This window comes from Mycteria americana, chromosome 10, assembly GCF_035582795.1.
Source record: "Mycteria americana isolate JAX WOST 10 ecotype Jacksonville Zoo and Gardens chromosome 10, USCA_MyAme_1.0, whole genome shotgun sequence".
Lineage (NCBI taxonomy): Eukaryota > Metazoa > Chordata > Aves > Ciconiiformes > Ciconiidae > Mycteria > Mycteria americana.
In genome coordinates, this window is record NC_134374.1 from 16952867 (window position 1) to 16970616 (window position 17750).

The following is a 17750-nucleotide window of genomic DNA, read 5'->3' on the forward strand; positions in this document are numbered from 1 at the left end:
CAAAACCCCAGTGAGGATAGGAGGAGCCTCCAGATCAAATTCTCTGAGCTCCAAAACAGTCCTTGAATGTGTGCTGCAAGAAATCCTCCACACAGATGCACCTTTCACATTGCAGGAGGAGGAGGGGAGGGAGAGGAAAAGAGATTAAAAACAAGGTAGGAGCCAGATCCTCAGGTAACAGAAAAATCAGAGATGCTCCCTCAGTTTACACTACTATAGATTTGAGCCAAAGGTGCTTTTAAAGTCCTTTTATGAACTATTTTAATCTGCCTTTCTATCTGCTATGATTACAAGCTAGGCAGTGCTTTTCAGAGAAATTATTTATTCAGTTTTACAGTGACTAACCTGAATTTCCAGACTGCTTCAAAAGAAAAACTGAAGCATTTCGTTACAAAAGGCAAGGAGCACTGGGCTTCTTCCCTCCTTATTTTTCTTTTCTTTTTTCCTCTACCCCTCAGCTGAAACATCTCTACCTCTCATTTAATAAATAAACAAACTATGTGTCTTTCCACCAAAAAAAGCTCTTCCCTTCACCTCCATGCCAAAAACAGGATCATTTTTTCAGGTTTTTTTTGCTGAAGCCACCCAAAGTGGAATAAATTCCCTTTTTTTTTTTTTTTCTTAAATTGTTTTTTCATTTTATCCACCTGCTTAGAAAAACAGCTAGCCTTACACTGCTGGCTGCAGTCTTACAACCTGGAATAAACCGAACATGAAGTTTAAAGCGTGGGATTACCACTGGCTTGGCATTAGTGGGGCACCCTACAAAAAACATCCACAGTCAAAAGCAAATTACAGGGTCAGTGAAAGTAGCCACAATGTTGCATGAACCACCACAATGTTACTTCCCAAATTAAAGAACAGAAAATAGCAGCACAAAACTTAAATTAAATACAACTAAGGCTCTAATCCAAGTCCATCAAATTAAGGGCCAGTTCCAGAAGGCATGGACTCACCGAGACGTGCTTCTGGCACCCAGAGGAGGTTTCCTGGGGACAGGGAGCTCAGGTAGCACACACCTATCTTCACCGAGGCATCTACTACGTGCCTGCCGCAGGGGAAGCAATGTCACACACAGCGGGTCCGGTTTAAGGCAAGGTTTAAGGCCCTTACAACTACGTTTCATCACAAGTAAGCTCTAATTCTGGGAGGCAGAGGGCGGATGTACATTTTCTTGCGTGGAGATGCCCTCTACTCAACCCAGCCTAAGACCTTCACTTATGCGAGGCTGTGATTAGGGGATTCAGGTCATGAGCAAGCAGATCTCACACTTTAATTCTCTCTCTCTCTCTCTCTCTCTCTCTCTCGTTTCGGTTGCCTGAATCTCCAGGATGAGCAACATCACATTCTTGCAGAAACCTAAGCAAACTCATGTGCACCAGCTCTCTCTCTCACAACAGGGAGACGCACGAAGTCGATCATGCTAACCTCCCACCTGAAGGTGTCGGATGCTGCCACTGTGCCATGGCACACTCTCCCCACATTAAAGGCTCAAAACAACAATCCTAAATCCAGTTCACCTCTTTGTCTCCACAATCCAGCTAACAATACTGCATCAAGTACATCAGTACTGTTGCATTACCTCCCCTCCCGTACACCCCCCGGAAAGATGTTCATCCAAAACCACAGCAGCCTGCACCCCCTCTCGCTCTCCCAGCTCAGCAAGCTTCCTCCCAAGATCACCCTGCTGACAACCACTTTGGCAACATGCAGGTTTATGACCAACCTAAAAACACCCACACACCCAATATCAGACTGTAGCCTTATTTCCACCCTCCTGTAAGCATCACACAGGATTAGACCCTTGCTAAGTGATCTGGGACTGCAGTAACATGCTCCCAGCATTGCTATTTATTTGTGGCAGCTTTCACGACCTGTAGATGCTGACGAAAAATACAGAAGAAAAATTTGTGCTCTTGGGAGCTCATAGTCTAAAGGCAAAGATCAGGAGAAACACTCTGTTCTTATTAATGCAGTTCTATGGAGAGGAGGAAAAAAAAGAAAAGTCAAGCCTGTATGCTTCTCAGAAGCAGATTATGGCTCATAATACAAAGATTACTGACATTAAATGAATTTAAATTCATTCTTCTATCATTCAGAATATTAAGTTTTTTACCTTCCTCCCAGTATTACTCCCATTTGCAGTCAGCTTCACTTTCTGCCTATCACAAAGATGTTATATTTGGACTATAATCACCATAATGGACTTCTCCCCCTCAGCAGTTTCATTGTACTAGGCGTCTTAAAAAAAAAAAAGCATCTGTAGTGTTAATTTAACAAACATCCTATCTTCCCTTTTTTTTTTTTTAGGCAATTGCTGCATAACTCTGCAAACAAGTTTTGCAGTCCTAATGGCTTTTTTGCCTATCAACAGGCAAGTAGAAAGTCTCACCAGCAGAGCAGCAGTGTTACTCCTGCAGAAGGAGCGAGTGCTGCTCAGCCCAGGGCTCTGTTGGGGAGAAGGAGCTGACAGCACTTGCCAGCCCAGCCATGTCACAGCATCACGTCGCAGGCAAAGGGGACCAGCAAAAAGTATCAGTCACTGGTGACCAAAATTGGGTTTTAAACTGGGGTCGCTACTCACGAACATTCAGACTGGAACTGAAGGCAGTGCTCTGCACTACTCCTCTAGGAATTATATGTTTTTAAAGCCAACACCAGTAAACTGAAGATGGAGCACAGTAACAGGAGCAAAGTCAGCCACAGATTTACTCTCAGGAGGAAAAACTCCTTTTGAAACTTAGAAGTTCCAGTTCAGCTGTAGGATCCCTCTCCCCAAACATCCTATTGACAAACAAGTATCTAAGGATGCTTAAAAGAAAGCCATCAGTCAAGCAAATCACCAGCCATGTGTTTGCTGCTGAACATCATGAACGCTCCTGCTAAAATCTTCTCACATGTTTGCATCTACATTTTACTGAAAGAAAGGGAACTCCACAGCAAACAAACTGTTAATTCCTGCCTGTCAGACCAAAGTCTGGAGTGCTTGGCTGGGCTGCGGCTGCAGCCCCGAGCTCCAGCCTCCCGTTTGCCCTCCTGGTCCCCACATCGGGAAGGCAAGCCAACACACCCCCAAGCCTACAGAGCAGGAATCAGCAGGCAGTTATTTGAAATGTGGTTTGCGGTGAGTTACCGTAGCACGGGATCAGTCCATCTCAACTGTCCAGTCCTTTTGTTTCAAAAAGGGAGTTACTGCTGGTAAAAGGCACCTGCCTTAGCTCATGGCCTTATGCAATGGCAGTATTAAGCATTACTCCTATTAATCAGTACATAACTGTAATAGTTAGCACTTTATTGAATTAAAAAAACCCTAGCACCTTGCAAATGGCCGTCAGTGACCGGCTCAGCTCCACCTGTGCAGACACTCTCCTGCAGGCCTGGGCATCCTCCAGCTCGCTTTCACCACCATTTCTAGCTGACCCAAGCATAGGCTGCAACAGCCAGGGCAGCTCTGGCATCCTGTGGGGCCCAGGCCTCATTCCTGCACTCTCCCTCAGCCAGGACAAGCATTCATGAGACTGAGCACAAGGCAGAGGAATGAGGACAGCAGCAGGGAGGAAAGAGAGTGCACCTTTCAGTGCCAAAACCCATTTGAAGGGCATGAAACAGCAGGCTCAGCTCCTCGTGGTACCCATGGAGGCCAAGGGCACTCAGCGCAGCCCAGGAGTCTGAGCAGCCAATGGCTCTGCCTCAGCAATGCCCCTCTCTCAAGAGGCTTCCGCAATTCCCCCAAATACACACATTCCCCACAAGTTTGCTTCTCTCCTAGTGTACACTGAAAGTCACATACATTAGAAACACATGGGAAGAACTGGGTGCAGACCCTACGATAGAGACGAATCCCGCAGTATTGTGCAAACAAATGCTCTTCCCCTCCAGAAGTCACCAGGTACTGCATCCCCCAGGTTGGCTGAGCAGGTGGAGATGCTCCAAGACCTGGGGGAGAAACTGTTTCTCACATAAGCTGGCATGCAAAATGGTGTAATCGCCCAACTGAGGGCATCTAGGACATACTCTACAGCTGGGCTGAATTTACAAATCTTGGTATCTCTAGAGGAACAAGATGGTGGCACTGTACAGAAAATAAATAAATCTGTTGTTAGACACACCAGAAACTTCCCTGTACCTTATGAATGGATCTCAGGGTCTTGTCAGAAGGATAACCTTCCACCTAACATAGGACACAGAATGAATTTGCCTTTCAGCAGCAGCATCCTCACTCCAACCTTGGTATCTGAGCATCAGCTACTGAATGCGTCATATTACAACACAGTCACCAGAGCTGGAAAGTCCCCAACCCAGCAGGTCTCTCCCTTCAGCAAGGCTGATATAACCTCATGCAGAATCCGCCCTGCATGCCCTACTCATCTCCTTGGTCTCAGAAGAAACATGAATCACAGCTTTTCAACTGACTGCTCTAGAGACACTGAAAATCATAGTGAAGGAGGTCAGTCCCGGGTGAGACCCACCCGAGCCAGCTGCCCTGGGCAGGTCCAAAGGGGTGTGCAGAGCAGGCAGGGGAGGAGTGGGGACAACCTGCCTGCACTTCTGAGCAAGGTGGAGGAGGCTGGTTGCATCCACAAGCAGCAGGGGAGGTGTCACCTCACTGCAGATATGCAGGAGGAAAGGGGCTCGCTGTTCCTCCTTGCCGGCGCAGCCCACTCTGGTCGGCCTCATTTACAGGACCGTGCTGCCTCAAGCACTGCATGAAAGGTGCTGCTGCATTAGCCAGACCACGCCTGGGTGCTCGGGGCACAGCAGACATTAGCTCATTACCAAGGCTATGCTCAACGAAGGGCAACAGGGTTGTCGCACTGAGCGCTTCACTGAGTTAATTAAGTCAAGCCGAATTCACAGGTGGTGGACTTGGTCTGGAGAAAAGGCAAGGGCCTAGGACAGAGGCATTCAGTTGTGGATCCGGGAGTCAAGTGCAGCAAAGGCAAGGTGGAGATGCCAGTGCCAAAACCTGGACAGGCTGTCCGAGGGCACAGAGGCACTTCACAAGACACCTCTGCGCCCTGGCTTCCTCGGTCAGATACAACGCCAGCATCTGGAGGCTTCAGAGAAAGGATAGACCACCTGTAACCCTATGGATGGCTCTATGCTACTGTTTCTTTTTTGTACCTCAAAAACAACTTTACTGAAATGTATCTGAAGGTGCAACAGAAGCCCCCTGGGCCAGCACTGCTTATTACAATTTATTTAAAAACATTCAGACTATATTTAAAAGGATCCCACTGATACCTGGTATGGCTATAAAAAGATCTATCCATCCTGCCTTGCTGGCTGTAGACAGGGTAGGAGATCCTACAACCAAGCGGCTTGATTAAGAAGAGTGAACAGCACTGATGAAGAGTTTTGACCAGATTTTGGGGAGAGAAACCCCCATGCCCTTTTGCTGCCCAGCCCAGCCAGGGAAGGACCCAACCCTCTCTTCTCCATCAGTTTTGTATCTTATGGCCTGTGGCAACACTTTGCATGCTGGACTAACCCAGCGCTCTGGAGAACAACTCCCAGCAGCAGCCCGGCAGCCAGCCATGGCTCAGAGCAGGCGATGCTCTTTTGCAGGAGCCGGTTTTCCTTTACGGGGCAGGTTTCCCCATCAGTGAGGCACGGACATTTGGCAGCTCACCATTGCAGCCTTCAGGACTGCTTTAACGACCGGTCCAGCAACCCACACGCGTCCCTCCTGGCATCACAGCCCCGTGCAGCGCAACCACCACCACCCCGCCCCACAGTCCCAGGTCCTTCCACCAAAAGATCACCAAACGCTTCACAAACATTAATGAATTAAGTCCTAGCATCCCAATTAACTCCAGCAGCATTATCCCCTCATGACCAAGGAGCGCAGAAGCAGGCCAAGGTGTCCCCATCTCCCTGCGAGCCTGCCGAGAGGCCAGCCATGGCAGCCAGACCTGCCGGCTCCCTCCCTCTGCTCAGCTACAGACCTGCGAGCTATTTCCAAAGCTCTTTCCAAAACAGAAGGAGACCAAAAAAAAAAAAACAAACCCAAAACAAAAGAAACACCACCCACGAGCTTTCTGTTTTACTTAAAAAGTACATCTATGCAACAAAAAAAGGTACTAATAAAGGTTTCACCATCCAAATTAAAAGTCAAAGGCAGCAATAAACAGTCTCTGAAATATAAGAAACACGTTGTGCACGGTGTGAAATTTATTGCTGCCTTGCAGAATGAAGCCAAACATCTTAATATGGAAAAACACCGCTACTTTTGACCCAAACAGATTGGAAACAGGAAGTAAAAAGAAATTACCCAGCTGCGGCCTCCCCGCATTACAAGCAGCAGCAGCAGCAGCAGCAGAGAAACCAGTGCTTCCTGCCCACGCTCACCCTGTCGGCAGCTGCCCGGGTCCGCACACCACTTGCCCAGGGGCCAATCCCACCCAAACCAGTCCGAGTTTGTTACTAAAGCTCTCACACAGGCAAGATCAGGCCTTTATTGAAGGGGAATCAGCTGGGGAGAGCCAGGGAAACGGGGACCACAGGAATCACCCCAAATGCTGCACCCGTTTGCAAACCACACAGGGCCAGGCTCCCCTGTGAGGGGATTTCCCTTCTTTTGGTGGCTCTCTTGATTTTCACCAGCCAAATTCCTGACTCAGGACAGGCATATATCAGGAGTTAATTTTGGTTTCACTGCATTATCACCAGCAAACCCTGAGAAATTAAGTCAGGCCTCAATTGGTTCAAAACATAATTGCATTTCTTTTAAATAATAGCTTTACATTACTTTGGTTTTCGTCAGGTTTTGGTTTTGTTCGGTTTTTTTTGTTTTGGGGGTTTTTTTGAGCTTGTGCATATTACATCCTAATTATATTTTCGAGCTTTCATTTGCAGCCACAGGAATAACTCAGACATATAGATGAGCTAATTTCCAAATCATCACTTGAGCAAGGAGCTGGAGCTTTTAAAAAAAAAAAAAGTGACAGATAGACCAAGGGACCCACAAGAAAAAAGAAACATACAAAACTGACAGCCTGGCATCTCTTTTGTTAACACTGGTAACTCAATGCCAAAGAGAATGGCTTTAAGACCTTAGCAGAACAAACACTGAATATCACACATGCAATGCAACAGAAAATACCATTTACACAAATGCTGTACACTAAACAGCAGCTCAGAACCTGATATTTTGATTAAAACTCTGCTTTCAGAAAATCTTATAAGCGTCATTTTTACTAGCTCAAGCAGATTTTTCCTACAAGATTTTAAGAGATTACATGCCAGGTGTAGAATACTTCATAAAGCAGAACAAAAAAATTCACACAAGTCAAAAATCTTAAAAATAATAGCAACCAGCAAATTACAGCCATTAGTACAACACTGCCTTCACAGCAGATTTATGCCAGCATTACCAAAAGCAGAATTTCACCCAACAACACTTCTGGGTAGTACAGACATCTGCAGAATCAAGGGAAAAAAGCACATAAACATGCACAACTGCATATTTTGTGCATTACCATCCAAGACTTTTACAAGGACAGGTATTTTGTGCCACTGTTTTGCAAGAAAGCACTCTGCGTGTGCCCACGAGTGCGCTCTCCTGCATGCAGCGACCTCCAGTCCTACCTCATATTCTTTTAAATCCATCATCTTCACGCTCCTAAATGCTGCTTTGGTGGAGGGGTTGCACTGCGAGGAAGGAAACTCCCCCCGCACCCCCTGTTATCATGCTGCATGAAGTCCTCCCTCTGCCCCAGCAACTTCCCAGCAAAAAAATCCAAGTTTATCACGCCAAGGAAAGAACAATAAGTGGGAGTCCGAAAAGGCAGTCAGAAGTGCCACCAAAAAAATCAGAGCTCTTTCTCAAAAAAAGGCCCTCCCTTAGGAAGCCTGCCAGTCAAACCCGATCACGAGGCTGTTTTCTGAGGGTGAATAGAGTTCTTATTGACACAGCTTATGTCTGCAGCATGCAGCCCTCCGCAAGGCTTTCAAGAGCAGATCGGATTACACAGACACATTCTCTCTGATTTTATGCATTCAGAAGCCCTCAGACATAAAATACCCAGCTCTGAAGGCCACCGGTTTTTCAGCTTGCTATTGGCCTATGTGTTTTACAAAAAGAAAAAGCAGGCGAAGATATGCTGGCACCTTTACTTGGGCTCCAGAGGACCTCACCCTTGCTGAGCAGGGCCATATAATTTGGAGGCCAAGCCACAGACTTGCTCTACGTGAGTAATACAAGACGACTCATTCCCATAGTGGGTACTTAGCATCAGGATGGGAGAAGGGAAAAAAAAAAATATCTGCTGACACCATTTAAAATGGGGGAAGATAACATCGCTCCGGGTAGACAATGCTTCCTGGAAGATGGCATGGAAAAAGGGGAGGATGCACACCTTTTAAAAGAACAACACACACTGCCACAGCTTAGCAGGCAAGAGGTGCCCAACTGCAAAAGCATCGCAAGCACAAATTCAGGCAAACCATCCATCCTGCAGCAGCAATTTGCACACACATAGGAACCTAGAGAAAACAAACTGAAAGGATCAATTTATACCATTTCTGTACTTAGGGGGCACAACGATGAACTCCATTCCAGGAGCAGACATGCGTACAAAGTCTGGGGTAACAGTGATGCTGCATTAAAGGTGAAGAGAATTACAAAATGTTTTGTTATTATAAATGCTCCGGCTTCAAGACTGTGCTTTAGCAAGAGAGACAAGCTTGTGCTTAAATCATATGACAATTAGGACCTGAGCACTGCCCTAGAGAAGGATGCATGCACTGCCCAGAGGCCTGGAATACACTGATTAAAAAGAAACTCACAAAACAGTCTAACAAGCAAACCAGTGCATTACACATGAGTAACTGGTTCCCTGTCACCTAAAAGGGAACAACTCCTGCATCAACTCATCCACACTGAATTGAAACTTCTCATTGAAATATTACATATGGCAAACACAGCAAATCAAGCAAGCTTGAGCTTCAGAGCTTTTAAAGGATTTTAAGAGCAAACACACACTGTTCAATAATAAAGACATCCTCTCCCCCCACTCCCTGGCTGCGATCACTCCCCAACTAAGTGTTTCTATCATGTTGCAAAAGATTTTTCTCGCATTCTTCCTGCTGGATGCTCGGAGCCTGGACCTGGGTAACCCAAACGTGAGGTGCCATGTCTGTCTGCAGTGGCAGTTGTTCTTTGGTTGGACATTTGCACTCTGTTTTCAGAGCACAGCAAGAGAAACACAGCTCTTATGATTACCTTTGGAAACCGAGGTCTAAGCAAACACTGCTTTTCAGTGCACAGCCTCCCTCTCAATGAGCAGCCTCGTGTTTCTAGTACTCATTTTAGTTTCCACACGTGACTTCTAGTATGTTCATGGTCAGAAAAGCCTGCTCCTATGAAGGCTGCGTACTCTTTCCCAACACGTCTGAGTCACACAATGGTTTGCTCCACTGCCAAAGCCAAGCTCTCACCACCGGCACAGCAGGATGTCCTGCTGCAGGCATCAGTCACCAAATCCTGACTGCAGATTCATCATCATCACCTGTGCCTGCATTAGCCACAAAGAAAATCTTCATTTGCTTTCAGGCTCCTGACTAAGCTGCAGGTACTGGTGACTCGGAAAGCCATAGTTTGACTCGTGTATGAAGAAAGATACATTTGCAAGACCCTAGCAACACAGTTTTACCATCAGTTTAACTCCGCATAAGCCAGTGCTGCTAATAAAAGCAGCAGTCCAGCCTCATTCCTGTCCTGCCTGCGCACCCCAGGTCCTTGCACTAACACAACTGTTTCTGTGGCCACATGGAGAAGTGAACCAAGGAAGCAGTGATGGCTAAAATGAGCATCACTTTCTTGTTATTCTGCAAGGCTATTCTTAATCCACAAGGATGGTGAAGAGACTGGAGCAATGGGGTGGAAGCAGGACCACTTTTTCCACCACAGCACCAGCTTCAAAACTGATTTGCAAGCGATACCGCAAAAGGTAAGAAAGCCAACTTCCCCCCCTTTGCAGTCACAAGTTTTTAAGTTCCACTTTGAGATTCCCTTAAACACACAGAACAGCCTCTCAAAAACCTCACTTCTGGTGGCAGCACAAGTGCAAAACTCTGAGTTCCATGTATTCATCTTACTAAGATGGTGCAAGCCCAGGAGAAAACTTCTAGGTCTGTAAAAATCTAAGAATAACATTTAAGCCTCATGCCAGCCATTCCCCAACAGAGGACGAGGAGGCAGAGCAGGCCACCACTGCTCGTGAAGTGCAACTGGGCACGAAAACCACTAGAAAATCCTCTATGTGGATGCAACACCCCAACACCTCAGATGGACAACTGCCCAGCATCCCTACTTGTCAGTAACCTTCCCGTGGCATGTGGGCCAGCACTGGGAGGTAGGAATGGCAGCCCCGGACCCACTCCCTCTTTCTCCATGGGGATCCGTCCCTCCCCCACAGCAGTGGGAAGGATGTGGCACCCTGACTTCTCCTGACCTGGCCAGATGCTGCAGGAGGCTGAGCAGCACAGACGTTACAGCACCGACAGGCTAATTTCCTCGCTGACCACCAGGTCTACTTTGGGCCCCTGCCAGTATATCCTAAACCACCTGGAAGATAGCACCAGACCTGCTACAGACATACAGCTGCATACAGGCTCAACCAGGTGCATACGTAAAACTCTGCCACTTCTGGGAAGGCTGACAGGGCCTGAGAGCAGACTGCACCTTCTCCTACTGTACTCGCATCCCATAATACCTAGAAGCTTCTGCACAGTCCATTGTCTTTCTAAGGGAAACAAATGCTGAAATAGCTCTCAAACTTTTCTGGGCCATCACTACTTTAAAATGACTTCATTTAAATATGTACCATGTCTATATATACATACACGCACACCCCACGGGAAATTAGCATCCGTGAGATGGGCTGGTGCCCACACATCGTAACTCTGCACAGCCTCCCAGGTCTGCCTGTGCATGGCTGTGCCGCCACGGTTCCACACTAGCACAACCCTACAGCAAACCAGAGCAGCTTGAGAGCCCCACGAGGATCCTGCCCCACTGGCAGGAGTGCTGGGAAGACCACAGCCTGCAGGCTCTCCACCAGACCACTTGCTAACACACATCTTTTTTCGGGTAGAGAGAGCAGTGGGGGCAGGGAAGTTTTAAGACCAAATTACAGAGTCCTTTAAATCCTTCAGTCTGCTCAAAGCTGAACCCCTAAGTCCTTCCTTCAGGAGTTTCTCCCCCCCTAGGGTTGAGATGCATGATTTGGACCTTCATTTGTAAATAAAGCTCCAAGGAGCAGGACTGTGCCACGTAAGGCATTTCTCCAACCTGGAGAGCAGCACCATTGCAGCCTCCGCATACTACCTTAAAAGCAAAATACCCGCAAGGAGGACCCATAGGGGGAAAACATCTCTGCAACCCCATGGAAGCTGCTGTATGGAAACTTTAACTGCATTACTTCTGCTTCTGCATAATCCCAGAAGAACTAGCTTAATTCAGACTGCTCCGACTCAGACACTCGATAGTTTCAACACGGTATAGACTATTACCTCGCTCTAATTACAGGATGACATTACATGTCCAACAACTGCTGCAATTTAGTCTTGCCTGATACACCCCAGCTCAAAATTGCTCATCCCACCTCTCACTCCTATACTTTTTCACATCCTTTGAATAAAGGCAGGGATACCCAGCAACACTTCAGCATCTAACAAACACACGCGCACCCCAAGGCCCCCAAAGGTAAAGTCATTGTTTCCTTGCGGTAACAAATGTAACGACTTTCACCAGTGCAGAACAAACTACTTCTAGGCAAATAGCATGGACACGACACTACTGCTCACACGCTTGTCTGTGCAAACGCATTATAGGATTACTGCTAATAACCACCGCTGCACAATACCACAAATTCGCACGTCGCTCCCTGAGCCAGGTGTTGATCTCGCACAGAGCCTATCCGTGCAAGAAAGGAGTTTTCAGAGACGCAAAAGCTGCAGGATCAGGCCCTCCGAGTGTCACTACCTCAAAGGCAGGGGACGTTCCTTACAGCAGCGCACGTCTTGCCTTTGAGCTCAAAACCGCATCCGCAGCTCCCGCTGCCATGAAAGGGAAAGGTTTTCTCCCTGCAACCGGTCACCCGCGCCCGAGCCGAATGCTAACAGGTCTCTTACTTGCGTCTCGCCTCGCCACCGCCTCATGCTCTACAGGGGAATATTTTGTTCCCCGAGCGGACGAGCCGTCCGGCCATCGCTCCACGATGATTCAGCAAGGGGGTGGCTCCCCGTCGGAAGGCACACCTACCGCGAACTGTCATACCACGGGGCTGGGTGAAAATGGGAGAAGTTGCTCTATCTATCATGGCTGCACTTTCCGAAATGCGTAGACCTGGCCTGGTAGGGTCGAGGGGGGCGAGGGTGGAAGGAGGGGGGTTTCCATCAGCAGGCACATGGAAATAATTCAAGGAAATATCTCGAGGCTTTTAACTATGGCACAAGTAAATGAGGGGAAAAAAAAAAAAAAAAAAAGCCAGACACTTTCGGAGCCAGCATCAACTTCGCCAGGCTGTGTTCTTTGTTTCTAGGCAGACTCCAGTGCAGTGGCAAGAATGAACAAATGCGCATGCCTTCATAAGAGTCCAAAAAAAAAAAAAGGGGGGGAAAAAAAACACCCAACCCTTCCCCTCAGGCCCCTCTCTCATTGCCGTACGGCAGGGAGTCCTCCAGATAGTTTGTGCTCCTTTTTCAGAAGTAAAAGTCCGCTTCAACCCCGTCTGAGTTGAGCCCATTTCGCTACGCTACGAGGCGGTCACGGGTAAGACAGCGCCTGGAACACTTTCGGCTGCAAAAATTAGTTTTGCTGCGGGCTTTTTTGGGTTGGTTGTTTTTTTTTTTAAGAACGAAACGACACGCCGGCAATGCACCGCGACGCGCCAGCCGCCCTCCGCAGACGCTCCCGCAGCCGGCGGAGCGGGGCCGCGGCCGGCCGGCCAGCCCGCCGCCGGCAGACAAAGGAGCGATGCGCCGCCAAGAAGCCGCGCCGGCACCCCCGGGCCAGCCCGCCGCCGCTCCCGGGACGACGGCCAGCGGCGGCCAGCCTCGGCCGCGGGGCGAGCCCCCCCGCCCCTCCCCGGAGCGACCCAGACCCGGTCCCGTCCCCGGGCGCCCCGCGGCGCGGAGGGGAGGGGAGGGAGGGGGGCAGCCGGCCCCCGCGGCCGGGCCCGGCCTTACCTCAGCGGCGGCGGCGGCGCTAGCAGGCAGCGGGCGGCCGCACCGTGCCACGCGCGGCGGCACGGGGCGAGCCACGGGGGCCGGTTTAGCGCGGGGGCCGGCTGCGCGCCGCCATTTTAACGCCTCCCGCCCGCCCTCCGCCCCCCCCTCCTTCCCCGCGGCTGGCGGCCACGCGCGGCGTGGAAATGCCACTCAGCGGCGCTCCCCCCCTCCGCCCCGCCGCCGCCGTTACATTGACGCAGCGGCTCCTGGTCGCCGGGCCCGCCGTGGCGGAGCTAGCAGGGCAGCAGCAGCCGCCGCCGTCGTCGTCGTGGCCCCTCCGCCGCCTCCCGCCGCCGGGCGCACATGGTACGCTCCGGGGCCGCGCCGCGCCGCGCCCCGCCGGCCGCGCGCGCCGCCGCGCCGCCTGGCTGCTGCCATGGCAACCGGCCGGCCGCGCCGAGCAGGCCCGGCCCGACCCGGCCCGGCGCCCGCCGGGCCCCGCGCACCCGCCGCCGGTGCGGGGCGAGCGGCGGCCCACCCGTGCAGCGGCGCTCCCGGGCCCCGCGGGAGGGTCTCCTGACCCGCGTTGCCCCTCCGGGCTCCCGGACAGCTTCTCCCGCAGCTGCCGGGTTGCCGCTGCCGCCCGCGCCGGCGTGGCACGGGCACCCTCCGGCGCACCGGCGAGGGAGCCGGGCCCAGCTCCCGCACCTCTTCCCGGCCGCAGGACCCCAAAGCCACCGCCGCACCCCCCCCCCGCCGTGTCCACCCTGTCCCCAAAGCCGCCGCCACAGCCACCTGCTGCGGGGCTGCATCCCCACGGTCCCCAAAGCCGCCGTCACACCTCCACCCTGTCCCCAAAGCCACCGTCACGCCTCCTCGCCGTGTCCCTGCTGTCCCCAAAGTCACCGTCACATCCCCGCACTGTGTCCACCCTTACACATGGTGGTGGCTTTGGCCACCATCACACTTCCCCACTGTGTCCCAGCTGTCCCCAAAGCCACCATCACATCCCCCCACTGCACCCACCCTTATCTCCAAAGTCATTGTTGCATCCCCTCACTGAGGGGTTGTACCTCCTCTGTCCCCCAAGCAACCATCACATCCCCCCAACCGCATCTCCTCTGTCCTCAAAGCCACCATCACATCCCCCCGCTCTGTCCCCTCCATCCCCAAAGCTGTTGTCACTCCCCCCGCAGAGGGGCCGTGTCCCTGCCAGGCTTGGCCACCCTTACCTGGGTGGTGGCACAGCTCTTCCACACTGCAGTGCTCATTTTCACTCCTGTTTTGCAACAGAAAATTGCGTACGCCAGGACAGTCGCGAGGGAAAATAGGCGCAATGTGAAGCAGATGAGAGAGTAAATCATAAAGCCGTCGTACATGTTCTGCATACTGCAAACAAGGAGCTAATTTCCTGGCAGCCGTCTTCAGGATGCTTCAAGTCAGTCTTTGCCAGTGTGGCCCTTGAAAAGCTCACAGACTTTGGCTGCAAGCAGCCCCACTCATTTCTGACTTCAGCATCTAATTCCCACAAATATAGATAATTAAATTATGCGTTTTGTTAGGGTGAGCTGAAAACAACCAGCAACTACCGCATCACTAAAGAAAACAAAGTGAATCACATTTTTAAAAAAAAAAAATCAGCGTTTTATGGGGGTCAGTAACATTTGCTACGTTTTGTCAAGCGTGAGCGCAACCAGAAGCAGAAAGAAGCAGCCGGGGGTTGTTTATTGCACACAGAGTGGCCCTCCCTGACAGCAGCACTAATGGAAATGACTGTAATAAAACCGCCCGTGTTCGTGGTCTGAGCAGCTGATTTCTGCACCCTATTCTGACAACCGCTTCCCCAGTGACCAGGAGCAGATCACTTCGCCTCTCTTCCTAGTTACCACCACTGATTCATAGTTGAGATCAATTAGTTAATGTTTGCAAAGTCAGCTGAAGATGAAAAAGCATTACATACTGCTAATAAAACTGTAATGATCCCACTGTTAAACATCAAACACACGATGTGTAAAAAAAAATACCACATTTATGGAAAATTCCTCTTGCTGCAAGGACAAAGGATTAGTTCCTAAAAAAAGGAAGGATGAGCTCAAATTTGCATCACAGGATTGTGTCTCAGGGGTTTGGCTTCTGTTTAGGTCTCTGCTACCCATTATCTGTGTGGCCACGGCCATATCGCTTGGGCCAGCAGTTGCTGACCCACCTGAAAGTGGCAACTTAATCCAGAGCTAGCCAAAAATCACTAGACACTTTGGAAAATGCTGGTCCTGGTCATTTTGCGCCTCCGCTTCCCAGTCTGCTAAATGGGATGAGGATTGCAGCTGCGTAGCTGGATTTTTGCAGGCAAGCTAATACAGCAGTGAGCAAACCCTGGCAACATGGTCCTTAAAAGCCGGGAGAGCTGTGCTGCTCGCGAGACACTTGCATCGTACCGCAGTGCGAGGAATAAAAGCGGGCATGTGGGACTTTCTAGGAGGTTTTTCTTGGCAATGAGTCTCACTTTAGACGTAAAACCGGTAGCTGTGCCACTGGTAGGGCTCTGGGTCGCGGTATGTAGAGCAACGCCTGTCTGATGCTCTGACCTACAGGCAAGAAGGAGAGGAACCAGGAAAACCACGTTTGTCTGTACCTTTGGGCCTGCACAGGGCCACATCCATGGTGATGAGGCACCGGTGTTTCTGGCAGGGCAGAAGCCATGGGTGGGGATCTGCACGACAGGAGCTCCAAGCAGTTTAGAATTTAGCACAGCCATCTCGGAGAGGAGAACTCGTCTCCAAAAAGAGCAGCCCTTTGACAAGGTATCCCTCATTTCCTCAACTGAACTGCCCTTTGCAAGGAGCATCCCTGAGCTGCAACAGCCTATTGCATCTTCCTCCTGAAATCTGATGCTACCCTGCTTTGATGGTGGTCAGTTGTTGACTGCAAAAAAGCTGATTCATGAAACAGAGGTTATAAACAAGGTTATTTTTAATGAAGGAAATGAATCCCACATCATGCAGGAGTCAGAGCAAGGGACTGTCAGCTAGGGCTTGCAGGTCTCACTCCTGCCCTGGTATTCTCAATGTCCTGAAGCAAATTACAGTCTCTCTAACCTTTAATTTACCTGCTTGTAACATGGACAAAGCAGCAGACTCCAGTTGTGCTTTCTTTGTACAGCAAAGCTCCTGGTGTGACAGTAAAGCAGTGCTGGGAGCCGCACGATGCCAAGGGCTGGCTTGCACTGTCGCCCAGCACTTTGCAGAGCTATTTTCAGCCATGCAAAACGATCACACACAGTATTTCAACGATGTTCACAGACGTTTTGAATGCAGAGAGAGACTACCCAGTCTGATTCCCCTCTCCCATATTTCACAGTCTTACATTTCAATTCCCACATGCAGCCCAGTAACGTTTGCTTCATTTTGCTCACTGAAAACTCAAAATAGACAAGTTTTGTAGCCCAGAGTCTCATGTTGTATCCTTCAGGCACCAGCGTGCTGCAGGGTGTGTGTTGTAGATACCCAGCCCAGGGGGAGGGAAGATGAGTCCAGTATGCCTACAGCTAACTGGGAAATTTCCTGATTATGCCACTTCTTAGCTCTCTCTCACACTTAAATTCTTCCCAGAAAAGCTTATTTCATTTTCCCTAGGAAAGATGCCTCAACTCAGGGAAGCAGGCAGCTGAGGCTGGGACTGGCCAGGCTTCCACGTGCTGCCTGAGGAATTTGAACAACCCCACGGACAGATCCTTGCGAACCTGTCTTCTCTGCTCCGTGCCCGAGTTAACAAGTGCTTTGGGAGTGTCTCCAGTTTTTCAGAGATAACTACTAAAGAACTCTAGCTTTTTTGAAAACATTTTGTAAATATATATTTTTTAAATATAGATATACTCACACATAAATTTATGAAAACTTTAGGAGATTGGAAACTTTCCTGCCGTACTTTATTTACAGCCCTGCTAGGGCTCTTTGCTGCTGGAGGGGCTTACCTTCCTCGCTCAAGTTTTCTTTGAGCTAAATAGTGATTTCCACATAGAAAATATCAAATAAAACCAAGGCATCGATGGATTGGATCCAGAGTGGGTTCTGCTCCCCCTGTCCATTCACTGGTGCAAAGCCCTGGCCCATCTTCACCTGCCTGCTGTGGAAGCAGACACCAAACCCACACACGCTTGGGACACACGCCAGCATTTTGGCACGGGTGCCCAGGCACCTCCAGCGCGGCCGTGAGAAGTGGAACAGGACCAACCTTGCAAGCCGGTTCCCTCTTGCAGATGCCTGCAAGGACACGTGGCCGCGTGCCAGCAGATGGAATAACCATCGCCCTGCACTAGTTATGGGGCAGGGATGCTGCAAGGCTGCGTTAATTAGTGCTTGAGACGCCTCTGTGATCAGTAGATGAAAGGCGATTTACAGCTGCAAATTATTGCTCTTCTTCATGTGAAGTCTATTATTTTCTGGTGTCCCTCATTTTGACTCATGCCACATCCCATATTTGGTGCGGGGCAGGCTCCTCTCTGTGGGTGGCCATATAGGTGCTTCACATCTCCAGCTGGCTGCGTGCTGTAGAAGCGTGTGATCTGCGCTCAGCAT

General features: G+C 50.0%; 2 protein-coding genes across 9 annotated transcripts in view; one reads left to right on the top strand and one right to left on the bottom strand.

The window, feature by feature from the left end:
• Window positions 1-13560, bottom strand: part of MBNL3 (muscleblind like splicing regulator 3) — a 98957-nt gene extending 85397 nt beyond the window's left edge. For 2 of the 7 annotated variants that reach the window (XR_012777254.1, XM_075512756.1), the window contains exon 1: window positions 13427-13560. Coding sequence is in view for 1 of the 7 variants with exons in the window: in XM_075512761.1 (XP_075368876.1) it covers window positions 12139-12165 (27 nt within the window). In the remaining 6 variants the exon portion in view is untranslated. Of the gene's footprint in view, window positions 1-12138; window positions 12251-13194; window positions 13321-13426 lie in introns of those variants that run through there. The other 5 variants (XM_075512762.1, XM_075512758.1, XM_075512763.1 and 2 more) reach the window with 5 other exon arrangements.
• On the top strand, window positions 12440-17225 carry LOC142414947 (uncharacterized). Of its 2 annotated transcripts, XM_075512765.1 has the most exons (3): window positions 12474-12778; window positions 12862-13542; window positions 14470-17225. In XM_075512765.1, coding segments are annotated over exons 2-3 (561 nt in total). In that variant the 5' UTR covers window positions 12474-12778; window positions 12862-12982; the 3' UTR covers window positions 14471-17225. The 2 variants fall into 2 exon arrangements, with proteins under 2 accessions (XP_075368879.1, XP_075368880.1); XM_075512764.1 differs by lacking the exon at window positions 14470-17225 and having other exon boundaries at window positions 12440-12778; window positions 12862-14099.
• The last annotated feature ends 525 nt before the right edge of the window (window positions 17226-17750 follow it).